The following is a 22193-nucleotide window of genomic DNA, read 5'->3' as shown; positions in this document are numbered from 1 at the left end:
TAAATTCTTAAATTCTTAAATTCTTAAATTCTTAAATTCTTAATTCTTAAATTCTTAAATTCTTAAATTCTTAAATTCTTAAATTCTTAAATTCTTAAATTCTTAAATTCTTAAATTCTTAAATTCTTAAATTCTTAAATTCTTAAATTCTTAAATTCTTAAATTCTTAAATTCTTAAATTCTTAAATTCTTAAATTCTTAAATTCTTAAATTCTTAAATTCTTAAATTCTTAAATTCTTAAATTCTTAAATTCTTAAATTCTTAAATTCTTAAATTCTTAAATTCTTAAATTCTTAAATTCTTAAATTCTTAAATTCTTAAATTCTTAAATTCTTAAATTCTTAAATTCTTAAATTCTTAAATTCTTAAATTCTTAAATTCTTAAATTCTTAAATTCTTAAATTCTTAAATTCTTAAATTCTTAAATTCTTAAATTCTTAAATTCTTAAATTCTTAAATTCTTAAATTCTTAAATTCTTAAATTCTTAAATTCTTAAATTCTTAAATTCTTAAATTCTTAAATTCTTAAATTCTTAAATTCTTAAATTCTTAAATTCTTAAATTCTTAAATTCTTAAATTCTTAAATTCTTAAATTCTTAAATTCTTAAATTCTTAAATTCTTAAATTCTTAAATTCTTAAATTCTTAAATTCTTAAATTCTTAAATTCTTAAATTCTTAAATTCTTAAATTCTTAAATTCTTAAATTCTTAAATTCTTAAATTCTTAAATTCTTAAATTCTTAAATTCTTAAATTCTTAAATTCTTAAATTCTTAAATTCTTAAATTCTTAAATTCTTAAATTCTTAAATTCTTAAATTCTTAAATTCTTAAATTCTTAAATTTTAAATTCTTAAATTCTTAAATTCTTAAATTCTTAAATTCTTAAATTCTTAAATTCTTAAATTCTTAAATTCTTAAATTCTTAAATTCTTAAATTCTTAAATTCTTAAATTCTTAAATTCTTAAATTCTTAAATTCTTAAATTCTTAAATTCTTAAATTCTTAAATTCTTAAATTCTTAAATTCTTAAATTCTTAAATTCTTAAATTCTTAAATTCTTAAATTCTTAAATTCTTAAATTCTTAAATTCTTAAATTCTTAAATTCTTAAATTCTTAAATTCTTAAATTCTTAAATTCTTAAATTCTTAAATTCTTAAATTCTTAAATTCTTAAATTCTTAAATTCTTAAATTCTTAAATTCTTAAATTCTTAAATTCTTAAATTCTTAAATTCTTAAATTCTTAAATTCTTAAATTCTTAAATTCTTAAATTCTTAAATTCTTAAATTCTTAAATTCTTAAATTCTTAAATTCTTAAATTCTTAAATTCTTAAATTCTTAAATTCTTAAATTCTTAAATTCTTAAATTCTTAAATTCTTAAATTCTTAAATTCTTAAATTCTTAAATTCTTAAATTCTTAAATTCTTAAATTCTTAAATTCTTAAATTCTTAAATTCTTAAATTCTTAAATTCTTAAATTCTTAAATTCTTAAATTCTTAAATTCTTAAATTCTTAAATTCTTAAATTCTTAAATTCTTAAATTCTTAAATTCTTAAATTCTTAAATTCTTAAATTCTTAAATTCTTAAATTCTTAAATTCTTAAATTCTTAAATTCTTAAATTCTTAAATTCTTAAATTCTTAAATTCTTAAATTCTTAAATTCTTAAATTCTTAAATTCTTAAATTCTTAAATTCTTAAATTCTTAAATTCTTAAATTCTTAAATTCTTAAATTCTTAAATTCTTAAATTCTTAAATTCTTAAATTCTTAAATTCTTAAATTCTTAAATTCTTAAATTCTTAAATTCTTAAATTCTTAAATTCTTAAATTCTTAAATTCTTAAATTCTTAAATTCTTAAATTCTTAAATTCTTAAATTCTTAAATTCTTAAATTCTTAAATTCTTAAATTCTTAAATTCTTAAATTCTTAAATTCTTAAATTCTTAAATTCTTAAATTCTTAAATTCTTAAATTCTTAAATTCTTAAATTCTTAAATTCTTAAATTCTTAAATTCTTAAATTCTTAAATTCTTAAATTCTTAAATTCTTAAATTCTTAAATTCTTAAATTCTTAAATTCTTAAATTCTTAAATTCTTAAATTCTTAAATTCTTAAATTCTTAAATTCTTAAATTCTTAAATTCTTAAATTCTTAAATTCTTAAATTCTTAAATTCTTAAATTCTTAAATTCTTAAATTCTTAAATTCTTAAATTCTTAAATTCTTAAATTCTTAAATTCTTAAATTCTTAAATTCTTAAATTCTTAAATTCTTAAATTCTTAAATTCTTAAATTCTTAAATTCTTAAATTCTTAAATTCTTAAATTCTTAAATTCTTAAATTCTTAAATTCTTAAATTCTTAAATTCTTAAATTCTTAAATTCTTAAATTCTTAAATTCTTAAATTCTTAAATTCTTAAATTCTTAAATTCTTAAATTCTTAAATTCTTAAATTCTTAAATTCTTAAATTCTTAAATTCTTAAATTCTTAAATTCTTAAATTCTTAAATTCTTAAATTCTTAAATTCTTAAATTCTTAAATTCTTAAATTCTTAAATTCTTAAATTCTTAAATTCTTAAATTCTTAAATTCTTAAATTCTTAAATTCTTAAATTCTTAAATTCTTAAATTCTTAAATTCTTAAATTCTTAAATTCTTAAATTCTTAAATTCTTAAATTCTTAAATTCTTAAATTCTTAAATTCTTAAATTCTTAAATTCTTAAATTCTTAAATTCTTAAATTCTTAAATTCGAACTTGCCTAACTACGCCAATCCTGGTCTACTGATAAACTCTTAAATGAAATCACTCAATTTTTAAATAACTATCAAACGCTCACAACTCATCTTCAAAAAATGTTTTTTTTTTATTTTCAGGTTAAAGCTGAACGCATCCATGAATCTTTCGTATTCCGAAATTGCCGAATTACCGAATAAAAACATTTAAAAAAAAATTAAATAATATATAACAATATTTTATTTTCTACCCTTTATTCCCGCCATTTTGATCCCCTAGGTTTTTCAGCCATAAAATAAGTCTTTATCAAGTTCCGCCATCTTGGATTATGTCCGCTTTGACCCCTCCCATTTCCTGCAAAAGCCTAGAAATTAGTCTTTTAAACCTATAAATAAGTCTTTTTAGGCCTAAAAATAAGTCTGAATCAAGTTCCGCCATCTTGGATTATGTCCGCTTTGACCCCTCCCATTTCCTGCAAAAGCCTAAAAATTAGTCTTTTAAACCTACAAACAAGTCTTTTTAGGCCTAAAAATAAGTCTTAATCAAGTTCCGCCATCTTGGATTATGTCCGCTTTGACCCCTCCCATTTCCTGCAAAAGCCTAGAAATTAGTCTTTTAAACCTATAAATAAGTCTTTTTAGGCCTAAAAATAAGTCTGAATCATGTTCCGCCATCTTGGATTATGTCCGCTTTGACCCCTCCCATTTCCTGCAAAAGCCTAAAAATTAGTCTTTTAAACCTACAAATAAGTCTTTTTAGGCCTAAAAATAAGTCTTTATCAAGTTCCGCCATCTTGGACTACAGTATGTAAAAAAAGTATTTACACCCCTTGAGCACTATGCACATTTTGTGATGAAACATGTAAAAAAAATAAAGTTTGACAGGAACCTAGTACTACGTTTTGTTCAGAAACTCATGCCAAACATTTTGCTACAAACAGCTCATGAAAAGATGATTTCTATAAAAAGTTATACAACAATAACTATTACAAAAATAAAAAAGGTGCAAAAAAAGTTTGTACACCTTTCGAAAAATTATCATAAATAATGTTATTTGTTGACAAATCACCATAAATCCAGTCTCCCAACTCCAAATAGGCATCAATGACTGATTAAAAAAATAATTTTGATTGAATATAAAGTTTACTAACTACTTAGTATAAAAGTTTATATAACTCTGGAAATTCTATATAAAACTTATCTAAACTTAATTTTACAAACTTTTAATTCAACTAAATGTCAATATATTACCATAAAATTGCTAAATAAACATTTTGGAGTGGGTATAACACCTTTTTGGGGGTATTTGTATCGATAGAATAGATTTTTCGTTGGAATTTCGTACCAACCCGGAATTACGTCGTCGGAAAATCCGCCGGCATCCGAACCGGTCCACAATTCTTAAGTCAACCTATGTGGCATCGGAAAGGGCATAAAATTTCCGATCTTTTGATACCCATACATCTAGGTTTTCTATAAAACCCACGTTTTTAAATACCTGGGCAAAAGTAAGTTTGATCCACGAGAACAAAAATTACGAAATTCCATACATTTTTGGCAGATTGCTCAAACAAAACCATAACAACGTTTTTACCTAGGTATTTAAAATCGTGGGTTTTATAGAAAACCTAGATGTATGGGTATCAAAGATGGGAAATTTTATGCCCTTTCCGATGCCACATAGGTTGACTTAAGAATTGTGGACCGGTTCGGATGCCGGCGGATTTTCCGACGACGTAATTCGGGTTGGTACGAAATTCCAACGAAAATCTATTCTATCGATACAAATACCCCAAAACGGCGTTATACCCACTCCAAAATGTTTATTTAGCAATTCCATGGTAATATATTGACATTTAGTTGAATTAAAAGTTTGCAAAATTAAGTTTAGATAAGTTTTATATAGAATTTCAGAGTTATATAAACTTTTATACTAAGTAGTTAGTAAACTTTATATTCAATCAAATTATTTTTTAATCAGTCAGGATGCCTATTTGAAGTTGGGAGACTGGATTTATGGTGATTTGTCAACAAATAACATTATTTATGATAATTTTTCGAAAGGTGTACAAACTTTTTTTGCACCTTTTTTAGTTTCGTAATAGTATTTGCTATATAACTTTTTATAGAAATCATCTTTTCATGAGTTTTTTGTAGCAAAATGTCTGGCATGAGTTTCTGAACAAAACGTAGTACTAGGTTTCTGTCAACATTAAATTGTTTAGATGTTTCATCACAATATGTGCATAGTGTGGGGTGTAAATACTTTTTTTACATACTGTATGTCCGCTTTGACCCCTCCCATTTTAGTCTTTTAAACCTACAAATAAGTCTTTTTAGGCCTAAAAATAAGTCATAATCAAGTTCCGCCATCTTGGATTATGTCCGCTTTGACCCCTCCCATTTCCTGCAAAAGCCTAGAAATTAGTCTTTTAAACCTATAAATAAGTCTTTTTAGGCCTAAAAATAAGTCTTAAACAAGTTCCGCCATCTTGGATTATGTCCGCTCTGATCCCCTCGCATTCTCGAAAAAGACTAAAATTTAGGCTTTTTGACGATAACATTAAGCCTAAAATTTAGCCTTTTTCGTACTAAAACGAAACTAGTCTTTTTAAGACTAACCCATCATTAGGCTTAAAAAGACTTAACACGGTTAGGTTCGATAAAGCCTAATTTTAAGTCTTAAAAGACTAATGTCGGCTTTGCGTGTATGTCAAATTCAGTACATTTTCGATACCCTTTTAAAGGACGACGACGGGTGAACTTGAAAAAAGGATACTTTTTACTTTGAGTGTATATGACAGTTTTCTTGCTATTTCTCAAAAAGTCAAAGTAGTTATGTCACAGACATAACCGGAATGGCTTAGACTACGTAAAGTTTTGAGATGTGGACATAGAGTTTTCCATATTTTTATTTTGAAGAATTAGCTAGATACTTAAAATACATTAACGGAATAAGATCGCCCCCCCCCCCCTACCGCGAAAGATCCAAACGGTCCGGCCATCGAGAGGCAACTGGCTGACGGTGACGACAAGAAGGCGATGCGCGATTCTTTTGCAGTTCTGGTCCCTCTCTCCTGCTGCTGCTCTGGTCTCTCTCCTGCTGCTGCTGCTCTGGGCTGAGCTTTCCTGCTGCTGCTGCTGCTGCCGGTCCGACGTCTGAGACGTGAATGATAGAATGGGATCTGGCGCGCGTTCTTATACAGCATTTCGGCCCGCTACTTCCCCTCCTTTTTCGCGACCGACACTCGGTCGCGTTGCTCGGATGATTTTCCCCTCAAAATAGGTACTTGACATTCCCGTCCGTGAGTGGGAAGCGCTCATTTTGCTTGCAAAATCTGTGCATTTTGAAAACATTTTAAAACATTCAATTGTTTCAATAGTTAAACTATTTTGCCAACAATGAAAGTTTTATAGCAAATTGCTGAATAATTTTTGAATCGATTGGAACATATAACGTTTGACGGATGACGCAGTAATCCAGGGCCTTCGGCCGGGTTTTTGAAATGGCACCCCAGTACCTTCGACAAAGACGTAAGTCTACGTCAAAAAATACTACCCCCCCACTCAAAAAACCTTTCACCACAAAGTTGCTTGAAAATTCCGGTGGCTGCCAGTTTTTGGTCCAAAACAACGTTTTACATGAGTCATGCAACTTCCGCCATGTGTTCAAGTCAATTCTGAATGATTTTCACGCAGCTTATACTCACACAAATAAATGTCACAAGAAATTCATGCCTGAAAATTTGGAGGCGTGGCTTGCAGTCAGCTGATGGGTAGTTTGCATGATAATCATGCAACATCCGCATGGGAACTGGTATGGAAAAAATCCATGTGCCTTTTCATGCCACATTGTGGTGAAAAAATATGAGGGTGAGTGAGTGGGGGAAGGTTGCATGACTTTCATGTCTGAAAATTTCGGCTCGCTTGCTGGAGGTTTCCAATCATCAGTTTCTTCCCGGTGCTTGACCAAGCATGAAGTGCGCTCTGTTCAGTTTAGTTTTTTTTCGAAGAGCGTAGAAAAGGAGTTCGAAAATGCACATTATTACATATTTCGTAACGGAGGGTATGTATTTTGAAATTTAAAAAAATAATTCAGCGCTAACTTGTGCGTTTATGTTTTTCAGGCGACTTCATCCGACAAGACATCACAATTCTGGAACATGCCGGCCTACACGATCATGAGCGATCAGGACAAGCACCACAAAAGTCTCCCCGTCGGGTGCAGGAGCAGCAACGGACGAATCCACCAAAAGAGCCAGAATTTCAGCACCTCTAAGTTTCATCGATCTTCTCCCGGCAGCTGAATTTGTTGACTGCGGTGATTATGTTCTTATTGTCTACGCAATGGAACCAGAAATTCCAGGGCAATCGCATGATGCCGGAGATGCGCAAATGTTCAACATCGCTGCGAAGAAGGCGCTGGCCGCGAACGGAAAAAGGAAAAGGCAGGACAATTTAATGCAAAGGAAATTATTGTGTTTTGTGATAAAGAGTGTTTGATGTGTTGTGACGTGATTAACAATGTGTGTTAGTATCAATGAAAAAAGTCAAATTTGAAAATAAAATGTGAAAAGAACAAGATCTGTTTTAATTCTTCGGAAATCCCTGAAAACAAAAATAGCACAAAAATCCCTCACCCCCAACGCCCCGTACTTTCAAATCCACTAGAAAATCATGAGTTAATAACATTCCGAGAAGGTAGAACCTGCGTGCATTTGTTGCAACATTGACGTGAATTTCTTGTGATGTGGCGTATGGTTGTATTGGTTCGCTTGGAAATTGATGAAGCTTAGCCTCCTGAGTTTCACGTACACTGAAGATAAAAATTACGCCCAAAATGTGTCGATCCGACACATCGAATGTGTACACCGCGTTGTTTTTAAATCGATGTGTGGCTTTTACACATCGCGATGGCTTTGGCTCAAAAATCCATCCAATGTGTAAACTTCTGTAGCGGCAATTGCCCAAAATTACCACCAGGTGCGCGCTTAACAAATCTTCTGACCTGTCAAAGTGTTAGAATATTTTTGCATCGTGTTTCGTTTTGTTTGGTCCGATCGCAAGTAAGAAAAATCCGCTTTAATTTGCTTGACCGTTCCGTTCCGGTCCCCGGCCGGATTTATATTATTCGGTTCGAAGATTGAAGTTGCACGTTCACTGGCTAAATTTCAGTTTTAAATCCTCTTTTTGTTTTCTAGGTTAGGTGCTTCCGAGAGAGCCACCGAGAATGCCGAGAACCGATTACGGTTACTTGACAGCAAACCGGGGCACACTCAACCGAATCTGTTTTTCGGCCGGCCCAGTTGAAGAACGTTTGTTCGCGTGCGGTTGCTGGTGGGTTGAATCTATCGGCGGGCGATGAAGATCCGGTGCAGCAGCAGCAGGTGCTAGAGCGCATTCCGGTTGGGCGGGATCCGAAGAAGGTGGAAAGTGGCGGTTCTTGAAACTTGCGGAGCTGGAGTTGGTAGAAGTTCACAGCAAGAAAACGATTTCGGCGATTCATCGGGCGGAGTCAGGAGTTGAGAGAAACCGAACAATGTTATGATTTTCTCAATTCCAACAGTGCCAACCCGGTGTACTACGACCTGCTGCGGAGGTTCTGCCTGGGCCCTGTTTGGGCAGCGTCATGCGGACGCGAAGAAAGCCGAACAGTGCGAGGTGACCTTCTTCAGGCGAACCTCGCTGACGGCGTACCATGACAGGTTGGACGCGCGTGTTTCTAGGGGAGAATTGATCCCGGTGCTTCGGGTACTGACGACGACCGTTTATTCGTAGTTCTAAACCGCGAAAAAGCCATGAGCAAAAGGCCGATCGCGCCTTTCCTGGGTTTAGGTTTCCCTCGGTTATCGTTTCGCACTTCCGGCTGACAGCGGCTGGATGTCCTTGGATAACGCGGGTAAGCCAAATACGAGGCAAAAAGCAGTCTTCAACAGTTCTGTTTGTGCATCTGGAAAAATTGAGCGAGGTCAAAAGGCCGGCGGGGCCACAGACGCAAGTTGTTTGGCCCAAATGTTACGAAGTCGTCTTCAAAACGAGATCCTCCAAGCGGCCGAAAGAGAAGCGTAAGTGTTAGACAAATTACACTCTTATTCAAATATTTTAAACTACTTTTCTTTTCAGTACCCAAAACCGCTGAAGCAACAATCCGTCCAGTTGTAGAATTAAAAAAAAACGGACGTTGGCGACCAATTTGTCCAAATTCCCCGAGACGCTGGAAGCCGGGACAAAACAGCACACAATCAAAGAGCAAAAGTGAAGGCTAACCGGAAGGTGATAAGCCCAGGCACTTGATCATCCAGGTCGTCTCGTCGGTTCATCCAACCTCGGCAACGGGATCGCGCTGAACCTGACCGATTGAATCCCGCCAATTAAATCCCGAAGAAGATAAACTACGACAACGATTAACTAGGAAGAATCCATGTGAAGTGAAAACTGAAAATAGTGAAAGATTTATTGTATAATTAGTAAAGTTTGTAATAAAAAAATCTTCAGTCTTGAAAATATTAAATTGACCAAGTACATGAAAAAAAAAATCTATTCACCAACAGATGGCAGCACGGTATTCCCGCTATTCGAGAGCTACCAATTTTTGCCACCAGGCGGCTACCGCCTAATCAAAAGTTACACATTGGATGCGTTTTTGGCCAGAATCCAGCCAATGTGTTCCGGCCTGTTTACACGGCGCGATGGTTGAAGCGTGGTCTTGTGCTAAAATGGTTGGATTCAACGCTTTTTGGTGTAAATCTGATCTTCAGTGTAGATTTGACATGAACATACAGATGGAAAAAAATCACCTATATTTTCATGCAGCATTGTGGTGAACAATATTTTGAGTGCCTGAAAAAGACGCCGTGATTCAGCCCACTCAGCGCGTTCCGTTTGAATTCCGTTTAGAATTCCGCTTGAGCGAAAAAAGTTCGATTCGAATTCTAAACAGTGTTCGTTTTAGATTCTAAACCGCATTCCGTTTCAAACGCAACAACCGGTTCCGTTTGAGTTTTCGCCGCAAATCGGTTCAGGTGGAGTTGAAACGGAATCAAAACGGAATTGACGGGTTGGTTTTGACAGCTTCTTCTTCTTCTTGTTTTTGCTTATTGGTTTTCTTTTTTGTTTTCAACTAGATAATTCAACTGGAGAGGTTGTTCAATGGTTTTGTTTCATATTTTGCCCGAATTTGATTTATTTTTCTTTTAATTTCTCGTTAAATTAAACGCCCACCCGAAACCAACCCCCCAGTCCTCACATTTTTATTATTTTCCATTAAAAATAAACATAAAGCACTGATAGTTTTCATTCCCCGGGGCAATCCGTAACGGCGCCATTCTTGGTGGCCCCGGTCAACACTTGGGATTCTTGCCACTGCCATCGACGCGCAGCTTCATTAGGTTAACCAAATCGAAGCGAACCAAGTGTAGTGCTTGTTGGCAATTGGGCCGGGCTCAGCGGAACAAATTGGCTGTTCTGCGTCGGGTACTGGATGGATTCCGGATCCGACTGCTTCTCTACCAGCTACTTGACCCGCGCCGTTCGTCCTTTGACCCAACATCCGGCTTCCGAACCCATCCGATTTTGGTGGGCTCAGCCGCAGGTTCGCGTGCCTGCGGCCTGAACTCCGATCGCGGCCGGCGTAGCAGCTCTCCGTCCTGGACAGCCCCTCGGCGTCGTTCTATCGAAGAAAAAAACGGCGTCATTTCAAAACAGAAAAAAGTGGAACACTTTGTTTTCCTACCTGGTTTAATTTTCAAAAATTTCATCAATAACTTCCCCGGGAAAACGCAAGTTTCTTTTAACAAAGCCTACCGCGATTGCTGCAGAAGAAACACGTGGGCGCAAGAACGAAAAAGTGTTGGCCTCTTGACGTTTGGTGAAAAAAACGACAACAAAACCGCTTCGGCGAAACACGGCGAAATGTCATCGTGGTTCCGCCGTACACCAGCAGATGTCGCCCTGGTGCAAAAATGGCTCAAACGGAATCGAAGCGGAGTCCATCCGGAGATTCCGTTTAGAAAATTTCGAAACAATTTTCGAAGCAGAATTCGAAGCGGAATGAACCCGTCATGCGGAAAACGGTTTGATTGGGAGTTTGGTGCCGCGGCGAAATTTTGTTTTGGTTTCGCGTGTGACATTTGAGGTACACTCAGAAAAGAAACAACAGAAAATTGCTTCGCGAGAAGAAAAACACTCGCGCTGTTATTTCGATTTATTTCAAAAACCACAATATAAAGATGTCAGTTGCAGAAGAATTCTATCAGCGTAATGTGGGCTAGATTAGGCTAATATTTCTTGACCACTCTCGAGTGGTGAGTTTCCGTCCCCTTCATTCGGTAGGACTTGGAAATTATGTCCTCAAATTTTTCAAATCAAACGGCCTGAAGGCCACGAAATTGGTCACAAAAGTGTTGTCTTGCCTAATAATGAGGGAACCATGGAAAAATTTGGTCCGGAGACACTGTGTTCGCTAAAATCCTTCTTTGAAAACATCGAAATGACATGATCATGCACCATTCTAATCGTAAATTTGCCATAATTCAACAAGCATCTTGCAAAGTTTTTTTTGGTTCATATTGGTCATGTGTAACATAACCACCTGCACCTTTTTTGAGAGCTTTTTTTTTGCTTTTTGTGTCATCCAAATTTAATATGAAATGTTTGAACATACCTGCCAACTTGGCTGCACACTTGACTGTCTGAACAAACTGCTGCTTGCTTAAAAATGTGAAGCTGTGTATAAGAGGGTACTGGCTTCGTGTCTGTTCGCTGTGGATTAGGCGGCACAAGAAATTCGGCTGAATTGTTCTTAACCGGCGAATTGTGTTTGCCGTTGTGAAAGTATAAGGTAACTGCAATCGAGCTCATTAAAACCAGGAAGACCATCCATCGACTGTAAATATATCTGCAAAAGAGAATAAGTCTTTCAGTACACTCAAAAAAACCTTTCACCACATAGTTGCATGAAAACTCCTGTGGCAGCAAATTTTGGTCCCAAAACAATGTTTTAGATGAGTCGTGCAACAATCACCACACACAAAAAAAATATTACTGTAATGACAAAAGTAACTTACTTTTGAATTAAAAAATTGCCAAAATTTGCTGGAGGGAATGTTTTTTTCTTGTTTTAAAAATGAAAACTTTTACTGCTACAGTTTTTGAAAATCTCCTGGCGTATGGTACAAAGTACATTTGAAAATGCATACAGCCTAGCCACCAGAGGTTCACGTAGATTTGGCATGAACATCCTTATGGGAAATAACCACATATATTTTCATGCAACATTGTGGTGATTTTTTTTTGAGTGCATGGTATAAACAATTATTGTGTACACACACGCAAAAAAATCAAGCATGTTTGAATCAAAAAAATATTTTGTTGTTTTGACTTGACGATTTTTTGTTGAAATAAGACTCAAAACCAATTGAATCAACTCAAAATTTTGAGTTGAATTAACTTGGTGTATTTTGTCAAACCCTTTTGGAAATAACAACAAAATTATTGCGTTGATTCTACACAGAACCGCGTTGAATCAACAATATAGTGTTTTCTGGTTTAAATCAAAATAATTGTTATTAACACGTGCCCGTAATCTGTCAAATTGTTCAGTTTTCTGAAAAACGGCTGGTGAACAAGCACGAAGTCTTGCTCGAAGTCCTTTTTTTTAAGGCGGTGATTTCGTTTGTGTATTTTTTCCGTGGCCTGTCCGCTTGCTGTGCCCAAATACTTGTGAGAAAGTGCGCGTTCAGGGCGATTCCATCGGCAACCGGAACCAGGGCGGCTAAACACCATCAATTGAAATATGGATTATGACACCACCACAAGTTCCATTGCGTGTTGTTTACAGGGTGGAAAATCAACCTAAATTTGCAAATTCGATGAAACCCCCCAACTCTCGATGGTACTTTCTTGGTAAGCTACTACTTATGCCCATTTTAATTATTTTCTCTCACTTGCAGAAAATAACCCGGACGTAAGTTTTAACATGGCCCATGGCCCATTCCCGTGCCGTGACATCTCAAAGAATTCGTCATTGATCTTTAATTGGGAGGTGGCGGTGGAAGCAACACCAGATTAATTATTCACTTTCTGTCAAATTTTAATAAACAAAAATGAGGGTAGATTCAACAAAAAATAGCTTTGAAACAACAAAATATCACGATTTGAAACAACAAAATGCGAGAGTTGATTCAATGCAAAAATTTTGTTGATTATATTCAACAAAATATTTTGTTGAATCAAACCTCGTACAGGCTGATTCTACAAAATATTTTTCTGCGTGCAGTAGAAAATTAAGTAAATTTAAAAGGTGGTATTTTTTTTGATAAAATTTTACCTCAATTTAAACTGAAAAGTTGCATTACACCAGAAAAGTGGTAAAATTAAACATTTTCAGAGGTAAAATTACACAGATGTACCATGATTTTATTTACTGTGTACTAATCTGGATTCTGTTAATACTCACTTGTTACATTCTTGTTGTTTTTTACCATTATTACTAGAATTAACTTCTTTCTCAGAATTACTTGGATGTATCTCTCGCGTTAGCTCTTTCCTGAAATAAATTAAAATTGATGATATAAATTCAATAAAAATAATATTAAATGATTCAAATTAATAAAATTAAATGCATAAAACGAAACCAAGTTATTGGAAAACTGCTGGAAAGAAACAGACAAAATAATCATTTAAAAGTATAACAATGACATTTTTGCAATGATTTCAAATAGTTTTCTTTCCTTGTCATGTCAATACGATTCCCTCAAACAAGAAACACTGTTGGATGACTTGGTTTTACCATATCGTTGTATTTGAGCATCTAAGTGGTGAGATTGGGTAAATTTTCAAACTATTGGCATTTAACTTGGCATTTAAGGTAGTATTCATCAAAATCCACCATATTTTGGTAAAATGTTATTATACTATCTAAGAACAAATCTATGTTGAAAAATTTTTATGTTATTTAAATTGTGTTTGTTATTAAGAAATTACGAGAGGTGTATCGTTTTTTGACTTACAGTCACCCCCACTGACAGCACATAGTTTGTTAATAAGATTCAATTATATATCACTTACGATTGGTTCATGCTCCTGTAAAGTACGCTTCAAGTTCGCGGAATGGCATTATGCAACAACTTATTACAAAGATCCCAAATTGTGTAACTTTAACTTAATAAAGGTCATAACTCATTCATGGTAATTTAGTGGAATTTTAGAAATATAGAGCAACACTTAAACATATAAACACCGTGCTTACCATGCATCTGACAATTTCTGGAATGACATTTGCGTTCATAACATTTCCATTGCGCATGTGTAAATTGAATCATGGTCCGAATCATGTTAAATTGAATTCATGCAGAATTGCAGAATAACTTTTAAATTGGAAACCCGAATTAATGTTCTATCTTCATCTGGGGCAGTGTAGAGATCCTAAACAGGGAGACTGGACGAAGTGAATTTGACGTACCCAAACAGACGCGAGTTTGACGTATCCAAACGAGCATTTGCCTTTACGCCCAGCAAAACTTATCAGTGTTGCCAAGCTCAAAACATACGTTGCCAGATCGATTTAGCAAGCTTAGACCAGTCTCCCTGTTTAGGGTCTCTAGGGCAGTGGCAGTGCGTGGCCGAATGGTTACGCTGTCCGCTTTGTAAGCGGATGATTCTGGGTTCGATTCCCATCTGCTGCAACCTCCCATCGGATAAGGAAGTAAAATGTCGGTCCCAATTTGGTCAAGAATCCGAGGTACCCACTCGATTTAAAGTTTGCATGAGATTTTGGACCCGTTAGTATGGGGAAAACGACATGTTTTACATTTTATTGCCCTAAAAATCCAAAATTGAACCAAATAACTTTCTGGGTGAGCTGTTTATAGATTTTTATATGGGGAACAACATTGTAGCACATCGCGAAACGATTTGGGCATATCTGGCTAAGTTATAAGTGGTTTAAGTTAAGTTGTTTTCCCAGGGTCGAAGTTAGGATTTGAGTAATAGCCTTTTATCAATACGGTCACTGTGATTAGAGAAAACAATTGGGTACTAAAGCCTAGAGATCCTAAATAGTAAGACTGGTCGAAGTGAATTTGACGTACCCAAACAGGCACGAGTTTGACGTATCCAAACGAGCATTTGCCTTTACGCCCAGCAAAACTTATCAATGCTGCCAAGCTCCAAACATATGTTGCCAGATCGATTTAGCAAGCTTAGACCAGTCTGCCTATTTAGGGCCTCTACTAAAGCCCTGTGTCAATTTTTATGTATAACGGTAAAAACAGGATCAAAAACCATTTCTGATCATTTTTTCATTTTAATGCAAAAAAATAAAATTACAAGGCAACATTTTTCGATGGATCCACTATGGTCCCCTTGGAACAAGCTGTCAAGTAGGAACTTTTCTGTCAAGAAGGACCACGAGGTAAATTTTTCAAACTTGATTTAAAAATCCGTTTTAAACTCTTTGTGGTCGTACAAAGGGTCATTGTACTCAGAAAAATAAGCTTTATCGCTGTAAATAATAATATCAGCAATCTAAGCTTCATTTTAGGAATCTATGACATTTCCCCGAAACCCACATTCCCGAAAAGACATTTCCCCGAATGCCACATCTCCGAAAAGACACTTTCCCGAAATGCCATTTACCCGAAAATCATTTCCCCGAACAATCCTTTTCCCCGAATGGCCACATCCCCGAATGGCGACTTCCCCTAAAAACCATGTTCCCGAATGGCCACTTCCCCTAATTTTCCACATCCCCGAAAATCATTTTCCCGAATGACCATATCCTCGAAAGACCATTTCCCCGAACGCCACTTCCCCGAACCCGGTCAGGCGGGTATGCCCGTTGCCCAGAACCGCGCGCGCGGTTCTGGACAACAGGCCCACCTGACCGGGTTCAAGTGGCGATCAATGAAGTATCATGTTCACAATTGAACGTTCAAAAAATTCCGAGCTTCATTTAAATTTTGAATATTTTCCAAGTCTGTGAAGTTAAAGGATTCGAATTCCAGACTCTGAGATTTTGTTACTCCAACTGCCTTTCAAAAAGAACTGACTTCGCCCAATCCAACAAAAACTCCGACTATGACAAATGATGTAGAGAAGGAGAACATCTTGAGCAGGTACATATTTCTAATGAACAAATCTAAATAGCTGCGTGCCGCTTAATATATTTGCCTATTTTTCTCATTTCGTCGCAGTCGAGCTAACTTGTCGTACGTCGATTTTGGGCCAAATTGAATTAAGAAAGCCATTTTGTGCAGCTCACAATGCCTCATCTTTTGACCTACATAGATACCCAAATTCGATTTCAATTCTGAGATATTCAATAAAAACCGAAAAATGTCGTCTCGTGCTAACTTGACACACTCTGAAAATTGCTGTAAGTGCGACAACTGGCCAAAGAAGTATCAGATTAGAATGCGTTTGACACACGTACATGTCCGACTACCGTGAACGTTTGTAATTATAACTCGGGACCTCAGCAACCAAATTCAAACAACTTTCAGGACAATGCACAGAATGGTCAACCAAATTAAAAGTGTTTGTTATTGATTACATAGCGTGCTCTATTTTTCGTTTATTAAAGGTCAAGCACTAACACGCTTTTTTTCTCGGAACGTCAAAAAGGGACAAATGACAAGATAGCACGACAGCGTCGATTTGATACATTGATCATTTCGCTTTTTTTGCATTAAGTTGAAAATCAAAATACAGCCCAGACTCGGTTATCCAAAGGCCTTGTCCCATCTAGGACCTCTTCTTTTCATCTTGTATGTAAACGACATTTCCTTCATTCTTAAAAAAATTAACGTACTTGTATATGCAGACGACATGAAATTGTATATGGAAATAGGAAATGCCAACGACAGTCATGTATTCCAAAACGAAATTAATCTTTTCTACACATGGTGTAGTAAAAGCCTACTCCAATTGAATGTAAAGAAATGTAATTCCATTGCCTTCAGCAGAAAACATGAAACACCAAACATAACAGTATTATTAGGAAACCAACCAGTAGAAAAATGCAAAGTAGTACGTGATCTAGGTGTCATCCTAGACTCACAACTAACTTTGTAGAACACTATAACACAATAATAAACAAGGCAAAAGTACATTAGGCTTTATAAAGCGCTTTGCATTCAACTTCCAGGACCCGTATACTATTAAATTACTCTATATAACGTATGTCAGGCCACTCTTGGAATACTGTAGTATCGTCTGGAATCCATACTATGCCGTACACCAAGCACGTATTGAATCTGTCCAAAAACAATTCTTACTGTACGCACTACGTAAACTTAACTGGACTGCATTTCCTCTCCCATCGTATGAAGCACGCTGCATGCTCATAAACATACAATCATTACAAGAACGTCGTAAATTTGCCATGCTCTCTTTCATCAACGACATTATTTCTCAACGCATACAGTCAGCAGCATTATTGTCAGAAATACGCAATAGTATTCATGAACCAAGCCGTACTCTTAGACATTCACCACTTTTAGAATAACTGCATACACGACAAATTATTTAAAAAATTCGCCATTAAATCAAATGATGCGCTTTTATAATGAAAATTCACAGTACATACATTTCGACATGTCTAAACCGGAACTACGAAAAAATCTATACAATAGAAATAATATCTAGTATGTAAGAAAATTGTAAGTAGTCTACATAAGCTTGACGAATAAACAATAAACATTAAAAAAAAGTTCACTTCGGGTAATAACCCCTAAACTACTTTAAAGTGATTTAGTAATTTTAAACCCAAAATGGCGGTGATGAAATATATAAAAAAATGCATTTTGTAATTCAATAATCAACTATTTAGATTGTTAAACAAAATCTAGAAAAAACTGATTCCTGCGTTTCGAGTCGTCGCTTAAAGATATCGTTGCTGTGCAATCCTTACCACGTGGATACCGTTTTGGAAATGTGCTTAGCTGAAAATTGCCCATACAAAGAAATCTTTTTTATTAAACGTTGATGATCTCAAAACCCCGCTTTCTTGAAGTTTCCGCGTGGTTTATGAATGGCCTTCTACGGTTATTTGTTTTTTTATTTTTTTTTCATATTTAAAAACACACGTAGGAGAATTTAAAATAAGGTCATACTTTTGTAAAAATATCCCTAAAAAACAATTTAGTTTATATCTAAGTTAATATCATTCGGGAAAATGCTACTTTCGGTGAAATAACCATTCGGGTATATGTAAAATCGCGAAAACGACAATTCGGTAAAATGGCCATTCAGGTAAATGACATTCGGGGATATGGAATTTCCGGGAAAATGATTTTCGGGGATGTGGAAATTTCGGGAAAATGATTTTCGGGGATGTGGAAATTTCGGGAAAATGATTTTCGGGGATATGGAAATTTCGGGAAAATGATTTTCGGGAAATGGCACTTTCGGGAAATGATTTTCGGGAATGTGGAATTTTCGGGGAAATGATTTTCGGGGATATGGGATTCGGGAAAGTGGGATTCGGGAATAAGGGATAAAACCCATTTTAGGACCCAATTTCTGACATTTTTGTTGACAACATTTTCATTCCAAAATCTAATTGAAGCAGAGTTGAGGTGAGGATTTAGTTCTTTCTATGCTTTTCTTCATACCTTGTTTGTATGTTTTTAGGTCCTGCCGGTATTCGGAGGTGGAATCGACACGCTGACCATGGAGTTGGTCCGACAGACCGAGGTCCGGGAGGCCGTGTTGGGCCAATTTTAGATGACACCGTTGCGGGTGCCAGATTTGGATGGGGTTTAGCAGCAGCAAGTTCGTTGAATAGTATGATAATTGTTTAAAGTAAATAATTTGAATAAATGCTTTGAACCTTTTATTAGAGAACCTTTTGATAAAAACTGCGTATCGCGTATCGCCAAGATATATTGTTATAGCCGGCAGATGATTTACATGTATTGGGTTTTGTTAAAAAGATACCATCTGTCTCGGAATGTGCAAAATAGTTGTTAAAATGCTTATGCGTCATTTTCTCGTGTTGGTCCACATTTATTGGTAAAAATAATTTGTAGGCTGTGTTAGTGAGCTGATGTTTTTTTTCTTTTTCCCAAAAATAAATAAAAAATAAAAAAAATACTCGAGATAAATTTTTTTATTCACACACCATAATAAGATCTTGATGCATTTGATTATTTTGCACGCCTGACGATCCATGGCCACAATATGTTAGAAAACCTGGTTTGGTTCGGGTTAACATCCGCGTAAAGCTAAGAACAAGATTGTCCGTTCGACGCAGTGGTGAACGCAGAACGCTGTGCCAGTTCGATTTTTCCATCAACTGTCAGTCGAACAATCTGCAGGGGTTGCTTTGTTCAATGGTCGATGACTGGCAGGCTATGATGACAGGCGCAAAATTTTGCGTTTGCGTTCAGGCCTGACGGACAATCTTGTTCTTACCTTAATAGAGGCCCTAAACAGGGAGACTGGTCTAAGCTTGCTAAATCGATCTGGCAACGTATGTTTTGAGCTTGGCAACACTGATAAATTTTGCTGGGCGTAAAGGAAAATGCTCGTTTGGATACGTCAAACTCGCGTCTGTTTGGGTACGTCAAATTCACTTCGTCCAGTCTCCCTGTTTAGGATCTCTACCGCGTAAGGGTCAGAATGAAGCCATCTTGACTTTTCAGATAGATCACCGACAACTCCTGGGCCCATTTTTGATGTCGTGGTCAACTTCAAGGCCAAGCCGAGTCCGATCTTTCCCAGTCACGAAATATTCTAGCAGAGCTGGTTCTGTCAGAATCCTGCTAGAACGATGGAACATTTCTGCTAGACTCTTAGAATATCCAGCTCTTTAAGAATTCTGCTAGAATCCTGCTAGAACGTCGAGACTGGGTTGTTTTGTTTTGCAGATCTGAGAACAACAAGACAACACAGCGTTAAATCAACTTCAACACCTCACGACTAAAAAACACACAACTTTGCTTTTCAATCCACAAACAAGAGAAACCATTTGCTAACTCCTGGAATTTGCATCGAAATTCACCCTAGCAAAACTTCGGCTCAGCTGATTCCCCTTAAAGCAGAGAGAAGGGAACAATGTTGGACAAAAATTTGTGCGATTGTATGAAGTTTAATAGAAAATTCTGACAAATTTTGAACCGAATGCATAATACGTGCATTTTAGATTCGTCTGGACCGAAATATTAGCGTTTGAAATCTGAAGCACTGTTTTCTGCGAAATGGTACCCCAGCACCTTCGCGTAAGACGTTATTCATCGTCAGTACAATATTGAGTCCAAAAAGGAGGATAATTCAATGAAAATGAATGAATGAAAATAATGAAAACAAGATACCATGCAATTTACACAGCAAAAAAAGTATTATTCTGACTGCGTGTAAAAAGCCTGGTTGTAAATTATATTTTGCATTATTTTATGGAATTTTATGTAATATTATTACACCCTGACATATGTAGCCCATCAGTATGGGAAATCTACTTGACCGATATGTCAATCTCATACCCAGTTAACTCAATCCGAATTCTGAAACGGAATCTAATTAGAATCGTATACAAATTTTGGAGATTTTCAAACATTTGGGTAGTTTTCGAGCAATTCTAACAAAAATATTAGAAAAATGATTTTTCGAGAGGTCGTTTTTGGCCAAAAACGTACCTCAACTTTAGACAGCTGCCAAAATAATAGAACTTGTTCTTGGAACGAGATTTTTTCAGCGAATTCATCTTAAGATGTCCCCTACACAACTCTTTTGACAGAATTCAGTTTCATTGAGAAGAACCTGAGAAATGGTAAAATCCGTAAAAAATCACTTTGACACAATCTCACCCCCCAGACCCAATGTCACCCCCACTGACGGTATTTAAAATTGTCATTACGACTCTTAACTGTTGCGGTGTCAATCCAGAAACCGAAAAGTTATGCGTGTTACGCGAGAGGGGCCATCAAAGAATGCTTCTCACCAAGCCAATTAGATAACTCTCAGAGAAATAATTAAAAAAATATATATTAGGAATTTATTAGTCCTGTTTTTACTTACAAAATGAACATGGGGTAATTTACTTCAAAGTTAACGTTTGTTAAAAAATTCAATTTTTCATTATATTTTGGATGAATAAGTACCGTAAACCGGGGTGACTTTGATAGGATTTCAATTTGTTTTTAGAATATTTTCCAACAGGTAAGGTTTTCTCAAGATTATTATTTTTAAAACATGTACTGGGGTAGGCCACACAAAGTCCATGCACTATTTTGGAAAAAAAGTTTTTTCAATAGTGTTTAGAATAATAGTTACGTTAAAAATTCTTGGTTTTAATTCCGGGTGACTTTGATAGTCATAGTTTTTCTTGTTAAAAACATATTTAAGATGTTCAAACTTTATTTGTACGTTAAATGTACCATCACTAAAGTAGCTGATATAGTTTGTAAGAAAAAAATCAATGTTTATATTAAGTTAACTAAGTTTATAAAGCTTTTTAACAAAATACATATAAATTTTAGGTAAAATTGTTAAAAAGTCGGAATTTTGCCTGAAATTTGTTAAAAATAGTTTTGTTTATAAAATTATCGATTTATATTGCATTTTAAACTGAATTCGAAGCACGAATCACAAGTTTTCACATTTTACATGAAATTTGTTCAACTGAATTTGCCTATAAATTGGGAGATTTTTTTAATTGTGTTTCAAAAACACATATTATTTATTGAAACCTTCTCCAAGTGGAAAATTGTCCAAAGAATCCGAAAATGCATTCCGTTTTCCGATTAAATATCATGTTCATTGAGAAAATCATGACACTTTGAGAAGTTTAAAATAATGACTTTCATCCACATTTTCTTAACTATAGTTAACTAACTTTATAAACTTTTCAAAAATTTATGAAAAGTTCTTCATGAGGTACTTTGAACACTTCTCTACCACGGTCAGTATGTTTCTGAACCATTCCTTACGTATTTTAATTGTACTCTTCATTTTGCGGAAAAATCGCAAACCTATCAAAGTCACCCCGTTTTACGGTACGATAAACAAGTCATCCCGACTAACCAGCTATCCTGGAATAAATGGATCGTACATCAGATTCTTCGTGAACTGTTCAAACCCCAAAACTCAACAGGCAACTTCCTCCTAACCAGGGATGCCAGGTTGGAATTTGAAAAGTCTGGACTACTGCGTGAAATAAGTCTGTGCATGTCTGTGCACATAGTTTGACCTAAACTCGAACATCAAGGATCGTCTCAAAAAAATGATGAGCGGGGGGAGTGTTGTCAAAACCATCCTGACCTTCAAAAATCGAATTATCACTTCGTTTTTGGAAAATCTGTGTATATCTGTGTCAGACTTAAAAAGTCTGTGTTTGTCTGTGCATCACTAAATGTCTGGACACAACTTCAAAAGTCTGTGAAACACAGACAAATCTGTGTACCTGGCATCCCTGCTCCTAACTTAACCAAAAAAGCACCACTTTTTAAGGATTC

The 22193-nt window shown here is 35.2% G+C and overlaps 1 protein-coding gene and 1 long non-coding RNA gene across 3 annotated transcripts; one reads left to right on the top strand and one right to left on the bottom strand.

Annotated features, from left to right (window-relative positions):
* Positions 1-6996: 6996 nt before the first annotated feature.
* LOC119767030 lies at positions 6997-14271 on the bottom strand. Of its 2 annotated transcripts, none has more exons than XM_038254265.1 (4): positions 13988-14271; positions 13196-13285; positions 11402-11635; positions 6997-7161 (listed from the first exon to the last, which is right to left on the bottom strand). In XM_038254265.1, the coding sequence occupies exons 1-4, from the start codon at positions 14014-14016 to the stop codon at positions 7080-7082; spliced, it is 435 nt and encodes a 144-aa protein (XP_038110193.1). In that variant the 5' UTR covers positions 14017-14271; the 3' UTR covers positions 6997-7079. The 2 variants fall into 2 exon arrangements, with proteins under 2 accessions (XP_038110193.1, XP_038110187.1); XM_038254259.1 differs by lacking the exon at positions 6997-7161 and adding an exon at positions 9734-10408.
* On the top strand, positions 7156-9242 carry LOC119767045. The gene is made up of 3 exons (XR_005277289.1): positions 7156-7873; positions 7941-8804; positions 8863-9242. It is a non-coding gene; the product is annotated as an uncharacterized LOC119767045 (long non-coding RNA).
* Positions 14272-22193: the final 7922 nt, after the last annotated feature.

Source organism: Culex quinquefasciatus, chromosome 1 (genome assembly GCF_015732765.1).
Source record: "Culex quinquefasciatus strain JHB chromosome 1, VPISU_Cqui_1.0_pri_paternal, whole genome shotgun sequence".
Lineage (NCBI taxonomy): Eukaryota > Metazoa > Arthropoda > Insecta > Diptera > Culicidae > Culex > Culex quinquefasciatus.
Note: the sequence above shows the minus strand (reverse complement) of the source record. Positions and strands in the feature narration are given on the sequence as shown.